General features: G+C 35.0%; 1 protein-coding gene across 1 annotated transcript in view; it reads right to left on the reverse strand.

The window, feature by feature from the left end:
- Positions 1 to 19,634, reverse strand: part of IL1RAPL1 (interleukin 1 receptor accessory protein like 1) — a 1,353,681-nt gene that overhangs the window by 1,149,945 nt on the left and 184,102 nt on the right. The window contains exon 2 of the mRNA XM_019419745.2: positions 9,797 to 9,902. Coding sequence (XP_019275290.1) covers positions 9,797 to 9,878 — 82 coding nt within the window. The 5' untranslated portion in view covers positions 9,879 to 9,902. The remainder of the gene's footprint in view (positions 1 to 9,796; positions 9,903 to 19,634) is intronic.

The raw sequence follows: 19,634 nt of genomic DNA on the forward strand, positions 1-19,634 counted from the left end.
TATTAAAATCAACTACAATAATTTCTGAACAATTCATTAGAAATTTTCTTTCCATGTTTATTTTCTTTTTATTCCTGTATTTTCACCAACACTGAAAAGCCACCAGATGGCACTGGAGAGTCCATCCAATTACTTTATAGAACATATTTATAGGGAAGACTGGAATAATCTTTTCAAGTTGAAATTGTCTTTTTTTTTTCTAATGGGAAAATATATTGAAGAAAAAAATATCAAGTCCTCAGAGTATGGAAACCCTTTTTTCATCAGTGATTAAAATAATTTTCCTTTATCATTCACAACATTTATGTCAAGTAAAATAAAAAGTAAATGGAATACGCTTTTAGTAATCAAAGTAAAATGACAACAATAGAACTTTACTGAAATCCAGGTAGCAATGTTAATTGGGAAATAATTTAGTACAGTTAGTAAAATATAAATGATAACTGAAGTGTTTAGGATGCCCACGAGAGGCTTATAGACAGACACTTCTTAAAGAAATGATTATATATAACCCATGGGATTTTAAAAGTTGGCAAAGTTATCTAGTGTCATTGCCTTAAGGCAACATTTTCCATGCAAGGCAGTACTCTAAAGAGTACTTATCTTATGGGATTACAACTCTACAAACGGAAATCTGCCACAAATAAGCAAAAATAGGCTAAAACAGTTTAAGCACTGTGAACTGCCAAACCTAATTTCACTTAGACACAAAACTACCTGCAAGGAAAACTACCTTATCTTTATTTACTGTTCTAACTATATGGCATGGGCTTATCAGACCAAAAAAATTACTTCTTGATTGAACCTTTGTTTTAAACTGATAATATCCTTCACCCTGCAGTATTAGGACAATTTGTGTAATATAAAGTTAAATGTGGCCAGGGAGTATTCTGACTAAAAACTCTGGCCATCTAAATTTGATTGATTTGTAAATATGTACAATATGTTAAAGAACAAGTGCCATTTTATGTACTGAGCATGCAATGGTGTTCAATAAATGCTTTGTGTAATGAACAAAAGGATAAACTTCTATTTCTACTGATGATGATGTAGCTCAAAATTTTTAATTTATGAAAAGGAAACTGAGGTCTGAAAGGTTCAAAGACTTGTCCCAATGAACAAAACTGGACTGAAATCCAACTTTTTAATTTCCAATTCTTTAAGTCTCATAACACTCCTAAGAACAACCTAAAGTACTTCTGGGAAAGTAACTCACAGCATGTGTGTTTAGTCATCATCAGTGTAGGAAAAAAGTTGGCATGTCACTATCCGTTGTCTGTAGAAATAGCTGACAACTTACAGTAGTCAACATGAGGATTAAACAGGACACACTTGAGTACCCTTGTAAACCACCTTTACCTTTTGTCTGTATGAAATAAGGGAATGAAAGTTGAGTCAGTATTACCCTACCTTTAGGAGAGAGGCAAACTATTTCAAATCTAATTCACAAATTTTTGGTTGGATAAATTTTATCCTTTCTATAGTACAATTATTGTCATTATCATGGATGACCAACAGGTTTACACTTGTTTTACCAAAGTCTAAAAAATAACATAACATCTAAGAGTTAAGCAAACTTTATAAAATAAACAGCCCTTATACTGATTTTGTTTACACACACACACACACACACACACAGATATGTATGTATACACACACACATATTTAAAATGTGACAGTAACTCTCTGACCTCCAGATAATCCTCAATTATTGAAGTGGACACTAAATCTAGTGACAAGTGTCGTTTAAAAAAAAAGGCATGGGGAGATTACAGATACAGAAAAGAAGGCCATTTGAAGATGGAGGCAGGGAGATTGAAACTATGTAGACACAAAGCAAGGAACACCTGAAACCACCAGAAGCTAGAAGAGGCAAGGAAGGATTCTCCCACATAGCCTTCAAAAGGAATGTGGCCTTGCTGACACCTTGATTTTCGACTTCTAGACTCCAGAACTGTGAGAGAATAGATCTCTGCTGTTTTAAGTTACCCACTTGGTGGTAATTTGTCACGGCATCCACAGGAAACTAGTTGTAACTCCAGACCAATAAGTCCATCAGCTGAATATTTTCAGTGACTGCCACAGCTCATATGTTCCAAACTGAACTCATTCCATCTCATTTCCATGAAAAAGAAATGCCCCTCCTCCTAATTGGCAACACCCTCAAAATTAACTTCTTTTCAAATTATTTCATATTCTTTCTCAAAATATTCACTTAATCCCATTTACTTTTCTACAGAAACATGTTTTCAGTCCTTTGACTGCTATTCAGGCCCTTAGTGTACCTCAGTATGATTTTTATTGTTTCCCTGACTGAGCACTTTGGAATCCCAATACAGTCTTTCCTACAGGGAGTACTATCTGTTCAAAAACAGATGGGACCATGTCATTGTCATGTGTGAGCCTTTACAGATTGACTGTTTGTGTCTCTTCTTCTCTGTGAAGGCAGCTTCACTGATGGACTGGTACAAACATTTGTGCAGCACTAGTGCATAACTATCAAGGAGCTTCATCTTTGTAGTGTATAGAAGACACCACAATGAACACATGTGCCAAATCTGAGGCCCACCCTCACAGACCGAATATACTACTAAAGAGATTTGCAAAGTAATTATCTCAGCCAAAACTTTTTATTCTACAAGATAAAATCCAAAATCCCCTGGCAAGACACATGAAACTCTTCATACTCTGTGTTCAATCCACTTTTGGGGCTTCATCTCAATCACAAAGACTTCCCTACTGTTTTATTTAAATAGGTGGTCCTCTTGAGTTTCTGTTCTTTGGAAACCTTTAATATGGTAGATGGCATCTAATCCTATTACAGAATTATTTTCTCTACCATTATTTTTTCAAATGTCCATCTAATCATCATACTCAATGGATTCTAACTTGAAAGTTGCTCTCTCCTTTTTCCTGTTCTCACTGCTGTTAGTTTGAGTCAGGAAATCATTTTTGTGTTGGGCAGTTTTAGATGAAAGGAACACAGACTCCTTTAAGATATCACAAGAAAGGGGGGATATTTTTAAGAGCACATTTGTGGGGTGCATTTGAAACTTAAAAGTTATAAAGATCCAAAGCATCACCAGATCCTTTCTTCTCTTTATTCTTCCCTATCTCCATTCCTCTCTCTCTACCCTGTTTTCTTTTCCCTTTGTCCTCCTTTTCTCCCCTACTCCTTCTCTTTTTCCATAGATCACATGGTCCCTTCAGGAGAAATTTTTCATCTTCCTCCATTCCTTGACCTCTTGACCACCCATTCTCTAATTTCTACTCGAAATGCAGTAAGTTAGTTTTACTAACTTGGGTAATTATCAGTCGTGGTTACAGAATAATGCACCCACCTCCCCCAAAGATGTCCACATCATAATCTCTGGAACACATGATTTAGTTATGTAACACAACAAAAGAGACTTTGTAGGTCTGATTACATCAAGGATCTAGAGATAGGGAGATTTTCCTGGATTACCTATGCAGTTCCAATGCAATTACACGGGTCTTTTCTCAAGGAAAGAGGAAGGTGGGGGGCAGTGAGAGCCACAGAAGAGATATGATGTCATAAGCAGAGGTTGGAATGATGGGCGACCAGGAGCCAGAAAATGCAGGTAGCAAATAAAAGCTAGACAAGGCAGTGAATCAAATTCTCTTCTAAAGCTTGCACAAAGAACACAGTCCTGCCAGCCTATTTCAGACATCTGACCTCCACAATCATAAAATGTTAAATTTGTGTTGCTTTAAGAGAGTGGATTTTTATTCTTTGTGAAAGCAGCAATAGGAAACTAATACAAAAGTGTCCCTAATTTGCAAGCCACCTCATGGATCATCTTCAAGCTTATAGTAAACTCATTGTGGATCAGGTTCTCATCTACTAATCCACCAGTAGTCCCCTCTCTGCCATCTCTAGAATGAGTATCAACTTCTTAACAGGTCTCAAAATGCCCACCACTGACTGGCTCCTCAATCCTGCTTCTACCCCTCACTTTTCCCTTTAAATACACAGAAGGATGTACCTTTTATTGTCCCTTTGATATAGTGTCACACTGATATATTTATTAACTTGGAATATTCCCCTTCCATGTAAATCCTTTTCAACTTTTGAGATTGGTACATATTGACTTTTATCTTCTCCATGTAAATTTACCATGAACCAGGCATCAGTCTCCACAGATGACATTAATCTACACCAACTCTATATAAAATTGTACTGACAACTAAAACTGAACAAGTTTATGGTGAAATTCTGTGATATATTAGGTAATTATTAAACAAATATATTAGATTATTTTGGGTTGGATTATTTTATTTGTCAGGGTTAAGTTCCATTTGTTTGTTAGACTTACTCTGATTCAAGACACCATTTCAAAGGAATACAAAAATTATTATAGATCTAATTTCTAAATTTATTATAAAAACAAGGTAAATACAAGAGGGAGATGTTTTCCAAGAAAAAATAAAGTACATTTTTTTTCCTTCAAAAGGTAAAGAAACAAAGTCTCAGAAGTTTGGTTTTATCAGCTATCCCAAAGGAAAAACAGGAGAAATGTTTCATACTTTTTGACATATTTGACAAACTGGGAATAAACACATGGTAACATAATAAAAGGCAGATGCTGGGGGACTAGGTTGTCTCTTAATCATGTGGAATTAAGCTCATTGACTTCCTGGAATGCCCCTGAGAGCTGCAACACATAAATCACATTGGCATGAGATGGAAACACCCCACCAAACTTCTCACTCCTGTTCAGTTAAATCTCAGTTTGTTTACACAGTAGTATAATTTATTTCACTTAAAGAAATGAAGATCCAGAAATAACAAATACAAAGATTAGAACCTAAACTGTATCTTTGGTGATTTAACTACCCTTATTTTGTATAAATTATTTGAGATTAGAGTTACAAGTTGAGGAAAACCTCCTGAGAGAGTTCCTCTTGCTGTCAGAAAGAAGTGCATCTAACTCAATTTACACAAACACGTGTCCACTGTCAGGTTCTAGAATGAAAAGAACATCACTCCCTGTGGTAATCCTTTTACTTTCTATTAGTGAGCTGCTTTAGGTACCTTTTACACATCTTAAATACCTTCTAGAATAAGTTGTACCCTTGGGTTTATAGTAATATAGACACTATTCCCTATATGCTCTAATAATTGTGAATATTTTTTTCTATACTGAAGTCAGTTGCTTATTTATAGTGTTTCAGTAATCATGAACTACACCCTTCTCACGGTGGTCTATACTCAGCAATACCATTAAAACGATAATGTCTGCATAATAACAATAGTTCTTTAAAGCAGCACTAAATGTAGTAAAATTCCAATCCACTGGTATTTAAACAATCATTTTCCTTTCCTTGTAGCAGATTTTGAATTGTACTTCAAGCTCATGAAAACACTCATGATGTGCCAAGGTTCACTGTCTCCATATAAACCCTAAGTGTGACTTATATATTGCTTATTCTGAGTTTCTATCTTTTGCTTCAATAGTCTCATATTGTACACTATACTAATTTCTCTTTAAGAAAAAAAGTCTTTCCTCTCTATTTTACTTTACCTTTATTTTCTGAATCCTGTGTTGGTCTTGTAGCATCCTCAGCAGCCTAAACACTGATGTCACTCATTCTTATATTCATGTAATCATTATTTCATGAAAACATTTTATTGAATACAGACTCTGAAACACATACCATATGTGGCACTGTAGAGGTTATAAGCATATATAAACCATGGTACTTGCACTCACTGTCTTGTATTTTAGAGATGGGTATGAGAGCACAGAGAAACAAACAAAAGGTCTGGATTCCTTTCTTTTCCCAAGTCTCAATATCCAGTTCCCTGTAGCTTCATTTATATTCAGTGACCCCAAGTTTTGAGCCAAATCATAACTCACGCTTTAGTTCCCCAAAGATACTACACTCTGTACGTAAGAGTCCTTCAACAGTTTACATTATTTCCCTGTCCCTCAATCATATCCCAAATCCTCTTACACAAAATTAAAAAAAAAAAAATTAACAGTCATTATTAACAGAGACCATACTACACTCTACAAATAATCTTGTGAAGACATAGTGTTTCATGGACTTTAACCCTTCAAACAAGGTGATAACAATATGTTTGTAGTTAGAAAGTAAAAAAAAGGTCCACAAAGACCTAATCTATCAAAATAGATTCTTTTGTTTGCAGACAAATACACTAATAAAAAAGAAGGAAAGAGGCGTGGAAGGAGAGAGGGAAGGAAGGAAAAGAGAAGAAAGCAGAGAGGAGGCACCCAAGAGGAGGAAAAGATGAAACACAAGAAAAAAAAAAAAAAAAAGAAAAAGGGAGAGGGAGGAGAGGAAAGAAAGACACACACACACACACACATACACACACACACACACACACACCAACAAAAACATTAAGCCCACCTTTCTAAACTGGTGGAGATAAAGACTCTCCAAGCAAGCATCTGCTTTACGTGTGTCTTTTGTACAGCATTCTACAAATGACAGCAAGTCAAATGTTCATTTAGTGAATTGCTACAATGCTTCATAAACTAGAGGAGAATGGGTATTACTGCTTTCTTCAAGTGCTGCTTATAAAAACTAAAAACAAGGTAGAAAACTGTTCCAAAAGAAAATCTGTTGGGTACAAATGTTGAATATCTGCTTCCACTGATATTAAAGGCCTTCATTCTAAACGTAGGCAAAATTTTAGACCATGACCTGAGAAACCAGAATCAACCATTGATTATAATATACACACCAGAAGTGATATTTAAACCAAAGCATCATAAAAATGAATTTTTAATATTTCAATCAAGGATATTATGATGACATAACTACATTATATTTAATTTGTTCCTTAAATTCATAGCAGTGGGGGTGTATGATGACGTGATAAAAATAATACATCTTCAGCTTGTTTATGAAGAAAGAGCTCCTATTGCTTTCAAATTAGTTCCGTTAATGAGAAACCAATACCTACTTCTACATATTCATGGAAGACCATCTGTGTTTCTCTAAAGTCAACACTTTACACAAGTAAAGCGGCATAAAAAATTAACATTACTCTGTGTTACAACCATATTTAATATGATCTTGGTTATTAAAATATCTAGTACTGGTGTTCTAGTACTCATAGTCAATTAAAAATTATATTCTAGCAAAACACACATGGAAAGAATTGGGTTCTGAATCATGTTTAGTGAATTTCCAAAAAGATTTATAAAACTAAAAATAAAACAAAGAATTAAATGATGAGAAGGAAGAAGAAGGATAAGTAGCCCTCTCGGTTAATATGCGACATCGAACATCAAAAATTGATTTTTATTCCCTGGCCTTGGTGCCTCTGGTTTTATAGGTTGGGCTGGGCCTGAAGACTGAGCCATTCATCTTTTAAGGAGGAGATGCCAAGTGCACACTCCTCTTCTACTTGATCTATGGAAATCAGTAACAATGCCCTTCAAGAAGCTACATATCTGCTTCTCTCAACAAAGGTGCCATGGTAACAGGCATCAGCTGAAATGAGTGCTGGGTTTGAGAGTATGCAGGCAAAGTAATGTTATATATTCCTAAATTGCACACTAAATATTCAAAAATCAAACAAGCAAACTCGCATCCATCTGGGTCTCAACAAAGATACTGAGAGAAGCTGTCTTAATTCACATTATACAGAAAAGTAAACAAATCAAATCTCAGTATCTGCCTTATTTATCATTTTTATATTAGGATACAGAAAACATATTTGGCTTGGGAGGTATTAAGTAGCTATTTGACAACTATATTTGTAAATAGCGGAGAACAATGTCTCAGAACTTCTGCCAAACTGAGAACATCATTTTATTACCACCCTCCTAAAATAATTATATCATTAAAATAAAAATTGATTCTGAGACAGGTCATTGAGTTTTCTCAGGTCTCTGGAGCAGAAGGAGAAATGAATTTTCCAACTGTCCCACATTTCTAGCTCTGCTCCCATGCTACTCTAACAAAGGTAAATCCCAATTTAATAAAAGTTTTCCCCCAAAATTAGAGGTTATATAGAATGGAGCCATCACCACCATGTGATGGTGGGAAAAAAAGTCACATTTGCCCTTGAATATATAAATCTTAAATCTGACATACACAAAAAGAACTGAAAAAAATTTATATTATCAAGTATAATAGCCAGAAAAAATGAAGATTCAATTAATATCTCTCATATAAATAGTTTCATTTTGCTATAATAGGTATACAGTTAAATGTTTCTCTTCTATATGGCCAGAATCTCAGATCCTTGTTAAGTGCTTTTAACGCAAACTGCCATTGTAGAAGCTATCAATTTTGTAGACATTAGCAGCTTCCAACAAGATTTGCTCCCCCTTCTACCTATTGTAACTCCCATAGGTATGCTCAACCTTCTGTGCAAGTAGCAGACAAATAATCAAAACATCTGGTGTTTGCTAGTAATCCACCCAAATTACAAAAGCTACTGCATCATAATCCTGCTCTAGGATTTCTCCCATCAAAAAGAAAAAAAAAAATCCATCAAGGGAAACATATGATACAATGTGTCAGCATAGAAACACTATTTTTTCCACATTGTCTACAACCACATCAATGACAGAAACAACAGCTGTATAATGGCCAAAAAGTTCTAGAGCCAACAGGCTCAGTAAAGTTCCTTTAAGCCTCAATCCTGCACCACCTCTTCGCCCATGCAGAAATACCCCTCAATTCTTCCCTAGATTTTCTCTCAAGGGAAGGGGGGCTCATGAGAGCTGACGTTCTCCACTTCCTTCACATTTGGCCTTCTCATTAGATAATCAGTTTGAGTTTGAAGGCTCTGTACCTAAGGAACTCAAATGTTTGCTGTAGCCCCATCTGGGCCCTTTCATTCCCTCTCCTTTCTGAATTCCAAAGATATTTTGGCTAATGCAATTCTTGATAATCTCAACACCTTGCAGCCTCCTGCACATTATCTCTTTTTCCCACTGTCTCTCTAGAACTAATATACAACACATTCTAGTTCTAGCACCTAAACACAATACATTTCTTTCTCCATTATACTCAAAAGCCATAATACTAAAAAATTCTGTAACCCCACATAAAATGCGACTGTGGCAGGGTTTGTATTATTGGTGAGTTAGTAGACAAAATGCAACTTCAAATTGGTAGTAGTATTTATTCAATTGCCTCATACATTAATTTCACTAATTCCAACTATCAACTGTCAACTGAAAACCAAGATGTCTTATAAGATGCAAAGTTTTCTCTAAGTTTCCACATTATTCCCTTTAGCAGCCCCTTTCATATTACCATTCTACTTTACTTCTATGTTTCCTATTAACATATTAGGATGTTTCCCCAAAACATTTTCGTAACTAACTCTGGAGCTTTCTTTAAATACCTGCAAAATAATCCAGCAAAACAGCTTAAGTACACCCTTAAAAAGAATCTGCTCTAAGCACAGCTGATATTGAAATGGTAACAGTAAAGTTAACATGAAACTAAGTCACAATATTTCCACGCACAAGTTAAAATGACACTCTTCATAAAAGAATGTTGAAAATCATACTATAAAATGAAGTAAAAATACAAGCTTTTGGTATAGTATCCATTCAAATTCATAGTAATCAATGATATAAGCCCCATTTTTTTTCCAACCTAGTCCCACCTTTCTAATTCCCTGTAAGCTCCATTCATTTCAAGATATGTCGGCAATATTTCTACAACATGGACCTCCCCGCTTAATTTTCATTCTCTCCACAAATGGCACATATGTGAACGTAGCACCATCACCTTAAGCCATAAAAATGAGAGTAAAGGAAGATACACTGCTTACCAGAGCCTCTTTTGGTCACCACCTTCAAACTCTGAGTAAAAGTAGCATATAAGAGAATCAAGTGTGGAATCAGAGCTTTCATCTTCCAGCTTTTAAAGGCTGTTCCCTAAATCAAACATACAAAAAGAAAAATACACATTTAAAAAAACATATATAGCAATATTTTAAGATTTTTGGTCAACTTCTGATCATGCACACAATTAGGGCAGTGAGTATCACCAAAGGAAAGAATGTGAACAGGATCTGTATTATATGTCCCTAGATGCTGTGGTTCCTAAGTAAAATCCAAACCAGTAGTGCCAAAATTCTGTCTCCAAGGGGCCCACCAAATGCTTTAAAAGTTTATGATCGCTTAAAGGTTTAAAATTTATCTTTTTAGAGGACCTAATTGCACTTAAATGAAGTGAAAACAATCTCTTGAAAAGGACTATTTCACTGTTTTTAATATAAATTACCAAATACCAACGTATTTTAAAGTTCCAGGTTACAATGGAATATGATTTTATTCTATATCCTTCTTCCCAGTCAAGAAATCATAAATTCTATGCCTCTAAAGATTTAATTATAATTTTACAATTCTCTTTAAAAAAGCTCTAAAAGATACTTCAAGAGAATTTTAAGACTCTTGTCTCTATTGAAAGAAAGTATACGGTCTCTGAAAGCTACAGAAAGATACATGACTTCGTCCTATTACAAGGCTCTCAGAGGGGTACTAGAAGGGACATTAGCCTCTATAGAGTTTGGATTTCAAAAGGGGGATATGTTTCATTTGAAATTAACTGAAATGAACACTGTCTTCCTGGGAAAATCATCCCTCTTTCATTTTTGTGTAGGACTGTGATAGTACAGGTGAAAGACTGAATTTTCAAAAAGTATCAAGTCAGAACACAGTTCAAATATATTGTCAATCCATGACAGCACAAGTTTCTTTGCAAGACAGTTGAGGACTGATTGTATTCAGCTTTCAATCACTATGACTTTATTAAAAATGAGAAAGCTGAAATGGTGGTTTGACAGTCACATATTTTGCTCTCATAGCACCTGAGATACTTCTGAGTATTTTTTACCTCTGAATATTTTTAAATGATTAATTCATTTGCATTAATAAGTCTGTTCAAACACATTTTAATTCACAGAACAAAATCACTATCTATTCACTTGCAGTAAAGTGATACCATCATCATTTTAGTCAGAAAGTCAGTGAATTTTTAAAATAAGTATTGAGAATAAGCTATTTTAACTCTAGCTCCTTTAAATGATGATAGCCTGTTTCAGTTTTCTAACCAAGGGCTTTGAGTTCACATAAAGACATAAATGAAACCTAGTCCGAAAAGCCAACTCATCAAACATATCTGACGAACCGCCACATTACAGCTCAAGCCTGAGTCATGCATTCCTAAAATCTGAATCCCATTTCCCAGCCACTGCGCTAACTGGAGCTGCAGGAAATCTTCAAGCTGATATCTTCAGCCTTCAGGTTAGCAGTAAGGATCAGTTCCTCTCTCAGTGTGAGTTTAATCAGCACTGCCCAAGAAACTCCAGGATCCAACTACACATTGCAAGACCATCAAACTTAACTGTCTTATTACTTCACTCTCGTTCTAAATACTACTTCCTCACTCGTTTCATTTCTGTAAGAACACAAGCTCGTTTGCAATTTTATTTCTTGAAACTAATTTGGTTTGGAAAGCATCAATTTGGTAACATCAAGATCCTTAATTGAATCTCTTGAAGTGCTTTGTATTAGGGGGAAAAATATGTAGCGTATCACAGATTCAACATCTTGGTCAGTCTACAGTAATGTTCATAAACCTCTTTGATATCATTTATTACATCTTATCTTGAAAGACTGATGAAATATATCTAGTCATAGACATCCAAGCTTTGCTGTACTTGTTGCATAATTAATATTCTTAATACTATCATGACTTGGCTTCACATAAACCAGTACTAAATCTTATGCAGAATGAACACATACTATAATGGTTATGAGCCATCAGTCTGTCTAGGTTCTTATCCCAGTTTCACCACCCATTAGCTGTGTGATTTTGAGCACATAACCTGTGACTGGTTTCTTCATTTAAAAAATAGGTATCATTACAGTATATAGCACAGTACCTAGAACCGTACTGGCACATACAACAAACTCAAGAAATGGAAGCTGCTGTTGTTACTGTCTTCACTGTGGTTGACTGTTGTTGCCATTATTGTTACGTTAACACTATCATAGACTCAACTCACATCCTCTCACCTGTGACACGTTTTGTATTTACCAGCTTTCTTTATGTCCTACCTCAAGCTATTAGCTCATCTCTTTAATTATGTCTTTCTCTTTTCCCAGACTTGAAGTCCCACCAGGGTGAATGTGTGCTTTATTCATCTTTTTATTTCCAATGCTAAGTGTTAGCTGAAAAAGGGACTGAATGAAAGACTGACTGTGGTTGCTATTGTATACAGTTGAATTCTAGTATTCAAACTCATCATTTGGTATACACTTATTAAGCATGTACTAGTTACAAGATGCTGTGCTAAGGTGTAGTGGGGACACAAAGACTATGTGATGCACTCCAATAAAGAAGGATCATAGACCAATAAAGGAGACAAATGCTTACCTACTTAATTAGACCTGCCCTACTGCCATATGGTAAGTATACTGGGCTGAGGGAGTAGAGGGAGAAATCTATTAATTTTGTTTCAGGTTGGCTCTGGGGAAGTCATAGCAAAGAGCTTTCAGAGGAGGAAGTATTTCAGTTAGGTCATAAAGATTTTTTTAAGGTAAAGGGACTTCTGGATCTAGAATAAAGTATGACTGAGATTGTCGCTCTGGTGGAGAGAATAATGCCCACCCCACAAACACGTTCACAACCTGGAACTGGTGATCATTTACCTCACATGTCAAAGGGACTGGGCATGTGTGGTTAAATTAAGGATTTTGAGGTGGGAGATTAGTCAGGTGAACCCAATGTAATAACAAGCATCCTTATAAAAGGGCAGTAGAAGAATGATATTCAAAGAAACTCTAAGGATGGAAGCAAAGGTCAGAGACTGGAGTGATGCACATTAAGGATGGACAAACAGAACATGACCCAAGGGATATTTGTGGCCTCCACAAGCTGGAACAGGCAAGGAAGCAGATTTTCCCCAGATCTTCCACATAAGAGGTAACCATGCCAACACCTTGATTTTACCAAGTAAGTCTAATACATTTTGACTTTCTAACCACCAGAACTCTAAGAATAAAAACCGGGGTTGTTTTAAGCCACGAAGTTTGTGGTAATTTGTCACAGCAACAACAACAACAAAAACTAATATGGAAAGGATGTGAAATGGCAAATACTAGGAGTGAAGTGTAAACAGACCACGGGCTGTGGTGACTGAAGTTGAAGATGTCAATGTAGGATTGTCAATAACAAGATATGCTAGGTAACCATCACTTTTCCCCTCCCTCATGCCCCCTACAATGTTTTTCACTCATATACTGTGTAACTTCATTGTCCAAGAATATTTTATGCAGCTTCACTTTCTTAACATTTTTATCATGAAAACACTTATGTATATTGAATATATCATGAAAACACTTATGTATATTGAATATGTTTCCTCAGAATACACATGATGACCCACCCCAAATTCTGACCTATCCCCCTTTCACACAGTCCTAAGATCCTTTGTACTAGGGACAATAAAGAACTAAAGGATGCTTTTAAGTGAAAAACCTTAACTGTTTCATAAAGCATAGTTCGAAGTTGGAAGAAACTAGTTAGCAGGCAGTGGTATAGGAAGATAAAGAAGAAGGTCAGACTTAAAGCAGTAGAGGTGAATGCCGCAAGAATAGAATATATTTGGGAATAAATGGAGTTCAGGGATATTAAAGGAAGTGGCACTGAAAGCAAGCTTTGAAAGTGGGTTTGAGGCATACACTTGGAGCACCTAGGTCTATTATGATCCTATTTACCAATATATAGAACTAGGTAAGACCTTCTGGGCAGTAAGGATGGAGAAGTATATGTAATTATATTTAAGGCACACAGATTTTAAACAGCTTATGGAATCTCCCTACTAGAATTTTCTTGTAGTTAACTAAAAATATTAGCCATAAACTCAGTGTAAAGATGGAGAATAACAATATTGTAATTTTAGCTGAAATTAAAGACATAGATTAGGATAAACAGGAAGAAAGCATAGAAAACAAAGAGAAGATGGCTTACATTTTCACTTCAGAGCCTACAAATATTTGTAGGACAGGAAAATGGAGGAAATCAGTCAAGGAGCCAGGTCAATGATATGAGCAAGGATATTTAAAGATGAAATCAGCAGAGTTTATGTATTATAAGGATAAAAAGAGATAAAACTAGCATTAAAGATAATGCCAGTCATACTGGCCACTCCTTTAATTAAACAAATAAGAAAACTTAATGAGTAAAATAAGCTTTATCTGCTTGTTCCTAAACAGGAAGATGTGAAACCCATAGTTGAGGGTAGAGAAGTTGAGGCTTAACTTTAGGTGAGAACGAGGAAGATCGTTCCTGATCGTTCCAGATCGTAAACTGAAGCAAAGAGAAGAGCTAGAGGAGGCAAGTGAATCGAGAAAGGAAGAGATACTAGTACAGCAAAGTTGAGACAACCTTTAGAGGCAGAAGTAAAGAAAATACACATGGATAAATACAAAGATTAGAAGTAAACTGGAGCGAATTAGCACTGGTTTGTTTTATTTTACTTACATCGTAAAACAGAGAGAATTGGTTTTAGAATGAGAATGAAGAGGATTAAGAGTCTCACTCATATGTCAGGCAAGCAAATTCATCTCCTTACACTTGTCATCTACAAAACATGGACATAAGTGAGAGGTTTATTTCCTTTTGGTTTATTTCATTTTTGACCTATTATTCACAACACAGTGAGAGAGCAAATACCTACTTCAAACATTTACAACCTTTAAGTACTTGTCTTTATGGTATCTATCAGTGTTTAACAGTGACATTTCACTATAGACATTTTAAAACGCTCTTTCCATATGTCTCCATTCTCTCCATTTCGGGCTGGTATGTAAAAATTATTTATGCTCAAAAAATGGTCTATTATATTTTATTTAGTCCTCAAAGTTTTTACCTTACTAAACTCACAAGTACATCATTTCCACTCTAATAACAAGAAACATTTAGGGACAGCTGGGTGGCTCAGTGGGTTAAGAGTTCAACTCCTGATTTCAGCTCAGGTCATCATCTCATAGTTGTGAGATCAAGCCCTGTGTCAGGCTCTGTGCTGACTGTGGAGCCTGCGTGGGATTCTCTCTCTCCCTCTGTCCCTATCCCGCTGGTGCTTGCACGCTCCCTCTCTCAAAAAAATTTAAAGTAAATTTAAATTTTAAATTTAAAATAAAAAAATTTAAAGTATCCATTTGTGCATGGCACAAAGCATTTTACCAGCCACAATTTACATAAAGTAATGCATGTTAAAGTTGTGGTATAAATTTCCTATGGACATGATATCAGTTGTACTTAAAGGCCCTGCCAACTAAAAGTTAGCAAAAAAAAAAAAAAAAAACCCAAAATATTTAAAATTAGCTCCAGTGAAACTGATTTCCTCCATCATGAACCTATGACAACTCTCTTGCCAAAAATAAATCACTCAGAATTTCTGAAGACATCTATATAGTTACTTAAAAAATTTTTTGAGGGCCTACCATGTTTCAGATACTGTTTTAAGTATTAAAAACACAAAATCATTAGGAAATGGTAACTGTAGCCAAAGATCACATGAACAAGAGGCCTGAAAAATCAATGATTACATCAAAGGGATAGGTGTTAGAAGAATTCTCAAGTCTATGCAAAGAGCTCAGGGCTGCCTGGAGAAGCCATGAAAACATTCTCATATGAGGATGATATTCTGACCTAATTTTGAATCAGGGTATAAAGGCTTTAAAACAGGATGGACAGGACATTGCAGGCAGAGGAGAATAAATAGAGCCTATGATGCATTTGCAAAACCTCTAGTGAAAATGAAACTATATACCTGACAATCTATTCAATACTTATCTATTCAATAAGTAGTGAGGTGCTTACATATAGAATATCAAAAGTAAGTTTGAACTCACTAGAATTTTTTTTTTTTTTTTTTTTTTTACAAAACAGCACAAACAGGGTTCTGCTTTTTGTTTTTGTTTTTTTAACACAACCCAGCCTGAAGATCATTCATTCCTATAGAGACTGGCTGGCAAGCGAAGGTTAAGGTCCAGACCTTATAACTAAGATCTATAATGATCTCCAGAGGTTAATTCATCATCTGGCTAAAGGGCCAAGATGTCAATAAGATCTTCAGTCATACGGTTCCTGACAGATTCTCCTACAAAGTGATAAGAATAGTGATCAGTCACATAACGCTGTTCAAAATGCATGAATTCCTTATTTTCATACTGTCCTGAGACTTATACACAAAGTAGTCTGCTGTGCAGCAATGTGACATGAGATGCTATGGAATGTTCTGCAAACCAACAGACTAGAGTAGTGGCTGTAGTTACTGAGGAATAACTGGCCCACCTGCTGAGTGGCACCAGGTGAGCCTGAAAACTTGTAGAAGGATCCTGTACAGTAAGGGCTTGCTCAATTCTCATGAAGTCTGAACCACATCCTTGAACAATTGGGAAGACCATTGTGTTTACAGAACCGAATGTCATAACCAGCTCTGTGTTATAAAGACTAAACTTCTATCAAATCGACTAAGAAAATAAGACCAATAATATTAACAAAATCAAAGGTGAGAAAGAGGATATAAAATACACAAAGACACAAAAAATGAGAATACTTTTAATTTTCCTAAATTTGAAAATATTAGAGAATAGATTTCTGGGAAGGTAAATTATGAAAATTTTCTGAACAAAATAACAGGAAACAAACAAAAGCATTTAAAAGTTCTTAATACTATTCAAGTATAAACTCCAAAATAGCACAGATGAGTACCTGCAAATTTTCAGAGAACACAGTGTGTTCTAAGGAACAGAAAACCATGGTTATGGTTGTAAGAACACAGAAAACCTTTTATTTTTTTCAAAGAAAACCTTTTAAAAGTGACAAAACAAATTATCAGAGCTAATATAAAAAATTTAATAAACTTTATAAAATAAATTTACACTGGCAAGGGTAGTTTAAGTCACCCCTATTACTTAGCTTTTTTCTAGAACTTCTAGGTAGTGATGTGAACCAGAAAGAATAATAGCTATAAATATAAATATTAGCTAAGACAAACCCAAAATTTTCATTATTTATAGGTTATGGTTATAAAGACATTAAAAAACTTTATTGCATTATAAACTATGAAAAATAATGTGCTTCAAGATGAAAATATTAGCCACTTGTCAATATTGACTAAAAATGTCACATTTTTCTAAACTGATATTACTTCTAGTCAAAATCCAAATGGATGTTTTATTTTGTTTCTTGAATAATTAAGTCTAAAATTTGACTGCAAGAATAAATGAGAGAAATTTAGAAAAGAAGAATTAAGTAGGACTTGCCTGCAAGATACCAAAATGCATTTTAATTCTACACTTATTAATTGGTACAGCCACAAAAATTGATGCACTTATCAATGAAAGATACACATACAACATTGCACCCAATATCAGAATATAGAACATATGATAAAGGAAGAATTTATCACTGAACAGAGAAATAAAATCACTCTGTGGTAGTAAAAATCTGAGATGGCCCCCCAAGACTCCCACCCCTGGTGTTCACACCCTATGGAAGCCCATACCCCCTTGATTATGGATGAGGACTATAAATACGATAGGTTATTACTCCCATGGTTAGGCTATGTTATATAGCAGAAGATAAGATGTTTTGTAGTTGTAAATCAATCAACTCATCAGTTGATTTTAAGTGAATCAAAATAGAGACCACTCTCAGTGGGCCCAGCCTCATCAGGTGGACCTTTAAAAGAGGATCTAAAGGTCACAGAAGATGTCAGAGAATTAACAATCAGCAGAGATGCTCTCATACTGGACTTGAAGAACAAACTTTCATGTTGTGGAGAGAACCACATGTCATGAAATGGTTTGTGGCTTCTAGATGCTGAGGGCCTCAATCCTACAGCCACAATGAACTAAATTCTGCCAACAACCACATCACCTTGGAGGAGGACCCCAGGTCTCAGATGAGAGTTCTGCCTGCCTGATACCTTGATTCCAGCCTTGTGAGATTCAGCAGAGGATCCAGCTAACATGTACCCTCACTTCTAACCCATAGATATTGTGTGATAATACATTTCTATCATTTTATGATACAAATTTGTAGTAATTTGTTATGCAGTGATTGGTAACTGTGTATCACCCTTGAATACTCATAAATCTCCATCTGGATTTATGGAGATAAATAAAGAGATATTTAATAAACTATTCAAGTATCTAATTATTAAGAAGGACAATTAAAACCAATTGTAGGGGGTATGTATAAGATAAAATATTCAGTCTTCACAAATATTTTGGAAGTCAGTCACTTGGAAAATTAGTCACAACAAAATGCTCAGAGATGAAAGAAGAATACAATGCTGTATAGAGCATGATTCTTATGAGTAATATGAATATAGATCAAAAAATGACCAGAGAAACTGCCTCACATCATTTAATATGACCTTTGTTGTCATAAGTAATTATACTGAATGATTGGTTTCCTCCATATTGCTATATATTTGCCCAATTTTTAAAAAAATGAATATATACTTCTTTTCATAAAAATATAAACATTTTATATTACTTTAAAATTTCCTTAGAAAAGGTTTTAAGTGTCCATCAATAGATCAACGGATAAAGAAAACCTGACATACACACACCATGGATTATTATGCAGCCCTAAAAAAGGAAGAAAATATTTTTATTTCCAACAATATGGATGGACCTCAGGGCATTAGGTTAAATGAAATAAGCCAGGCAGAGGAAGACAAATGCTGTATGATCTCACTTATGCACGGAATCGGAAAAAGTCAAACTTCTAGAAAGTAGAAAATAGAATGGTGGTTACCAGAGGCTGGGGGTAGGGAAAATGAGAAGATACTGGTCAAAGGGTACAGAGGATGAGTTAGCCACGATCAATACAATCTAATGATTTAATGTATAGTATGGCAACCACAGTTAATAATACTGCATTTTATACTTAAAATTTGTTATGAGAGTAAAACATAACACAAAAAACGATAGTATGTAAGGCGATTGATATGTTAATTAACTTCATTGTGGTAATCCTTTCACAATGTTTATGTGTATCAAAAAAATCAAGTGGTACACCTTAAATATATACAAATTGTATTTATTAATTAGACCTCAATAAACTAGAAAAATTAACAAAAAAGCTGTTACAGAATCAAATTATCTCACATTGTTTCCTATTATTTTAATTCTCTAAAAGCATAAACATGTCTTAATCCAAGAGTCATCCAGATAAACTACATTGTGCTAAGTAATTTTTCACTAAAATAATTTTCACTATTCTCAGTCATAAGATCCACTTTCATGGGTCACTAATACAAAGGCTAGGATAGCAATCAGAAGCTAATTAAAATAGATTGTGAACAGACACAAACCCATACACACAAACCTACACATTTCCTGATCTGTTTACAATACCTATTAAATTGTTTCAAGCAGATAATAGGCCCTAAGTATATAGTGGATAACCGAAGGAAAAAAAACGTAAACTGTAGATGCAGCCACAGGATAGTACTTTAATGACATATTTGAGATCCTGGAATGAACAATAGGGATTACTAGATAATCTTCTGATAGAAAGTTGGAGCTTCTCGGGGCTACCTGACCCTATCTGTGCAACTTTGTCTTTAGATATGCTAT

This window comes from Panthera pardus, unplaced genomic scaffold, assembly GCF_024362965.1.
Source record: "Panthera pardus isolate Hobbes unplaced genomic scaffold, ASM2436296v1 HiC_scaffold_27, whole genome shotgun sequence".
In the NCBI taxonomy this organism is placed as follows: domain Eukaryota; kingdom Metazoa; phylum Chordata; class Mammalia; order Carnivora; family Felidae; genus Panthera; species Panthera pardus.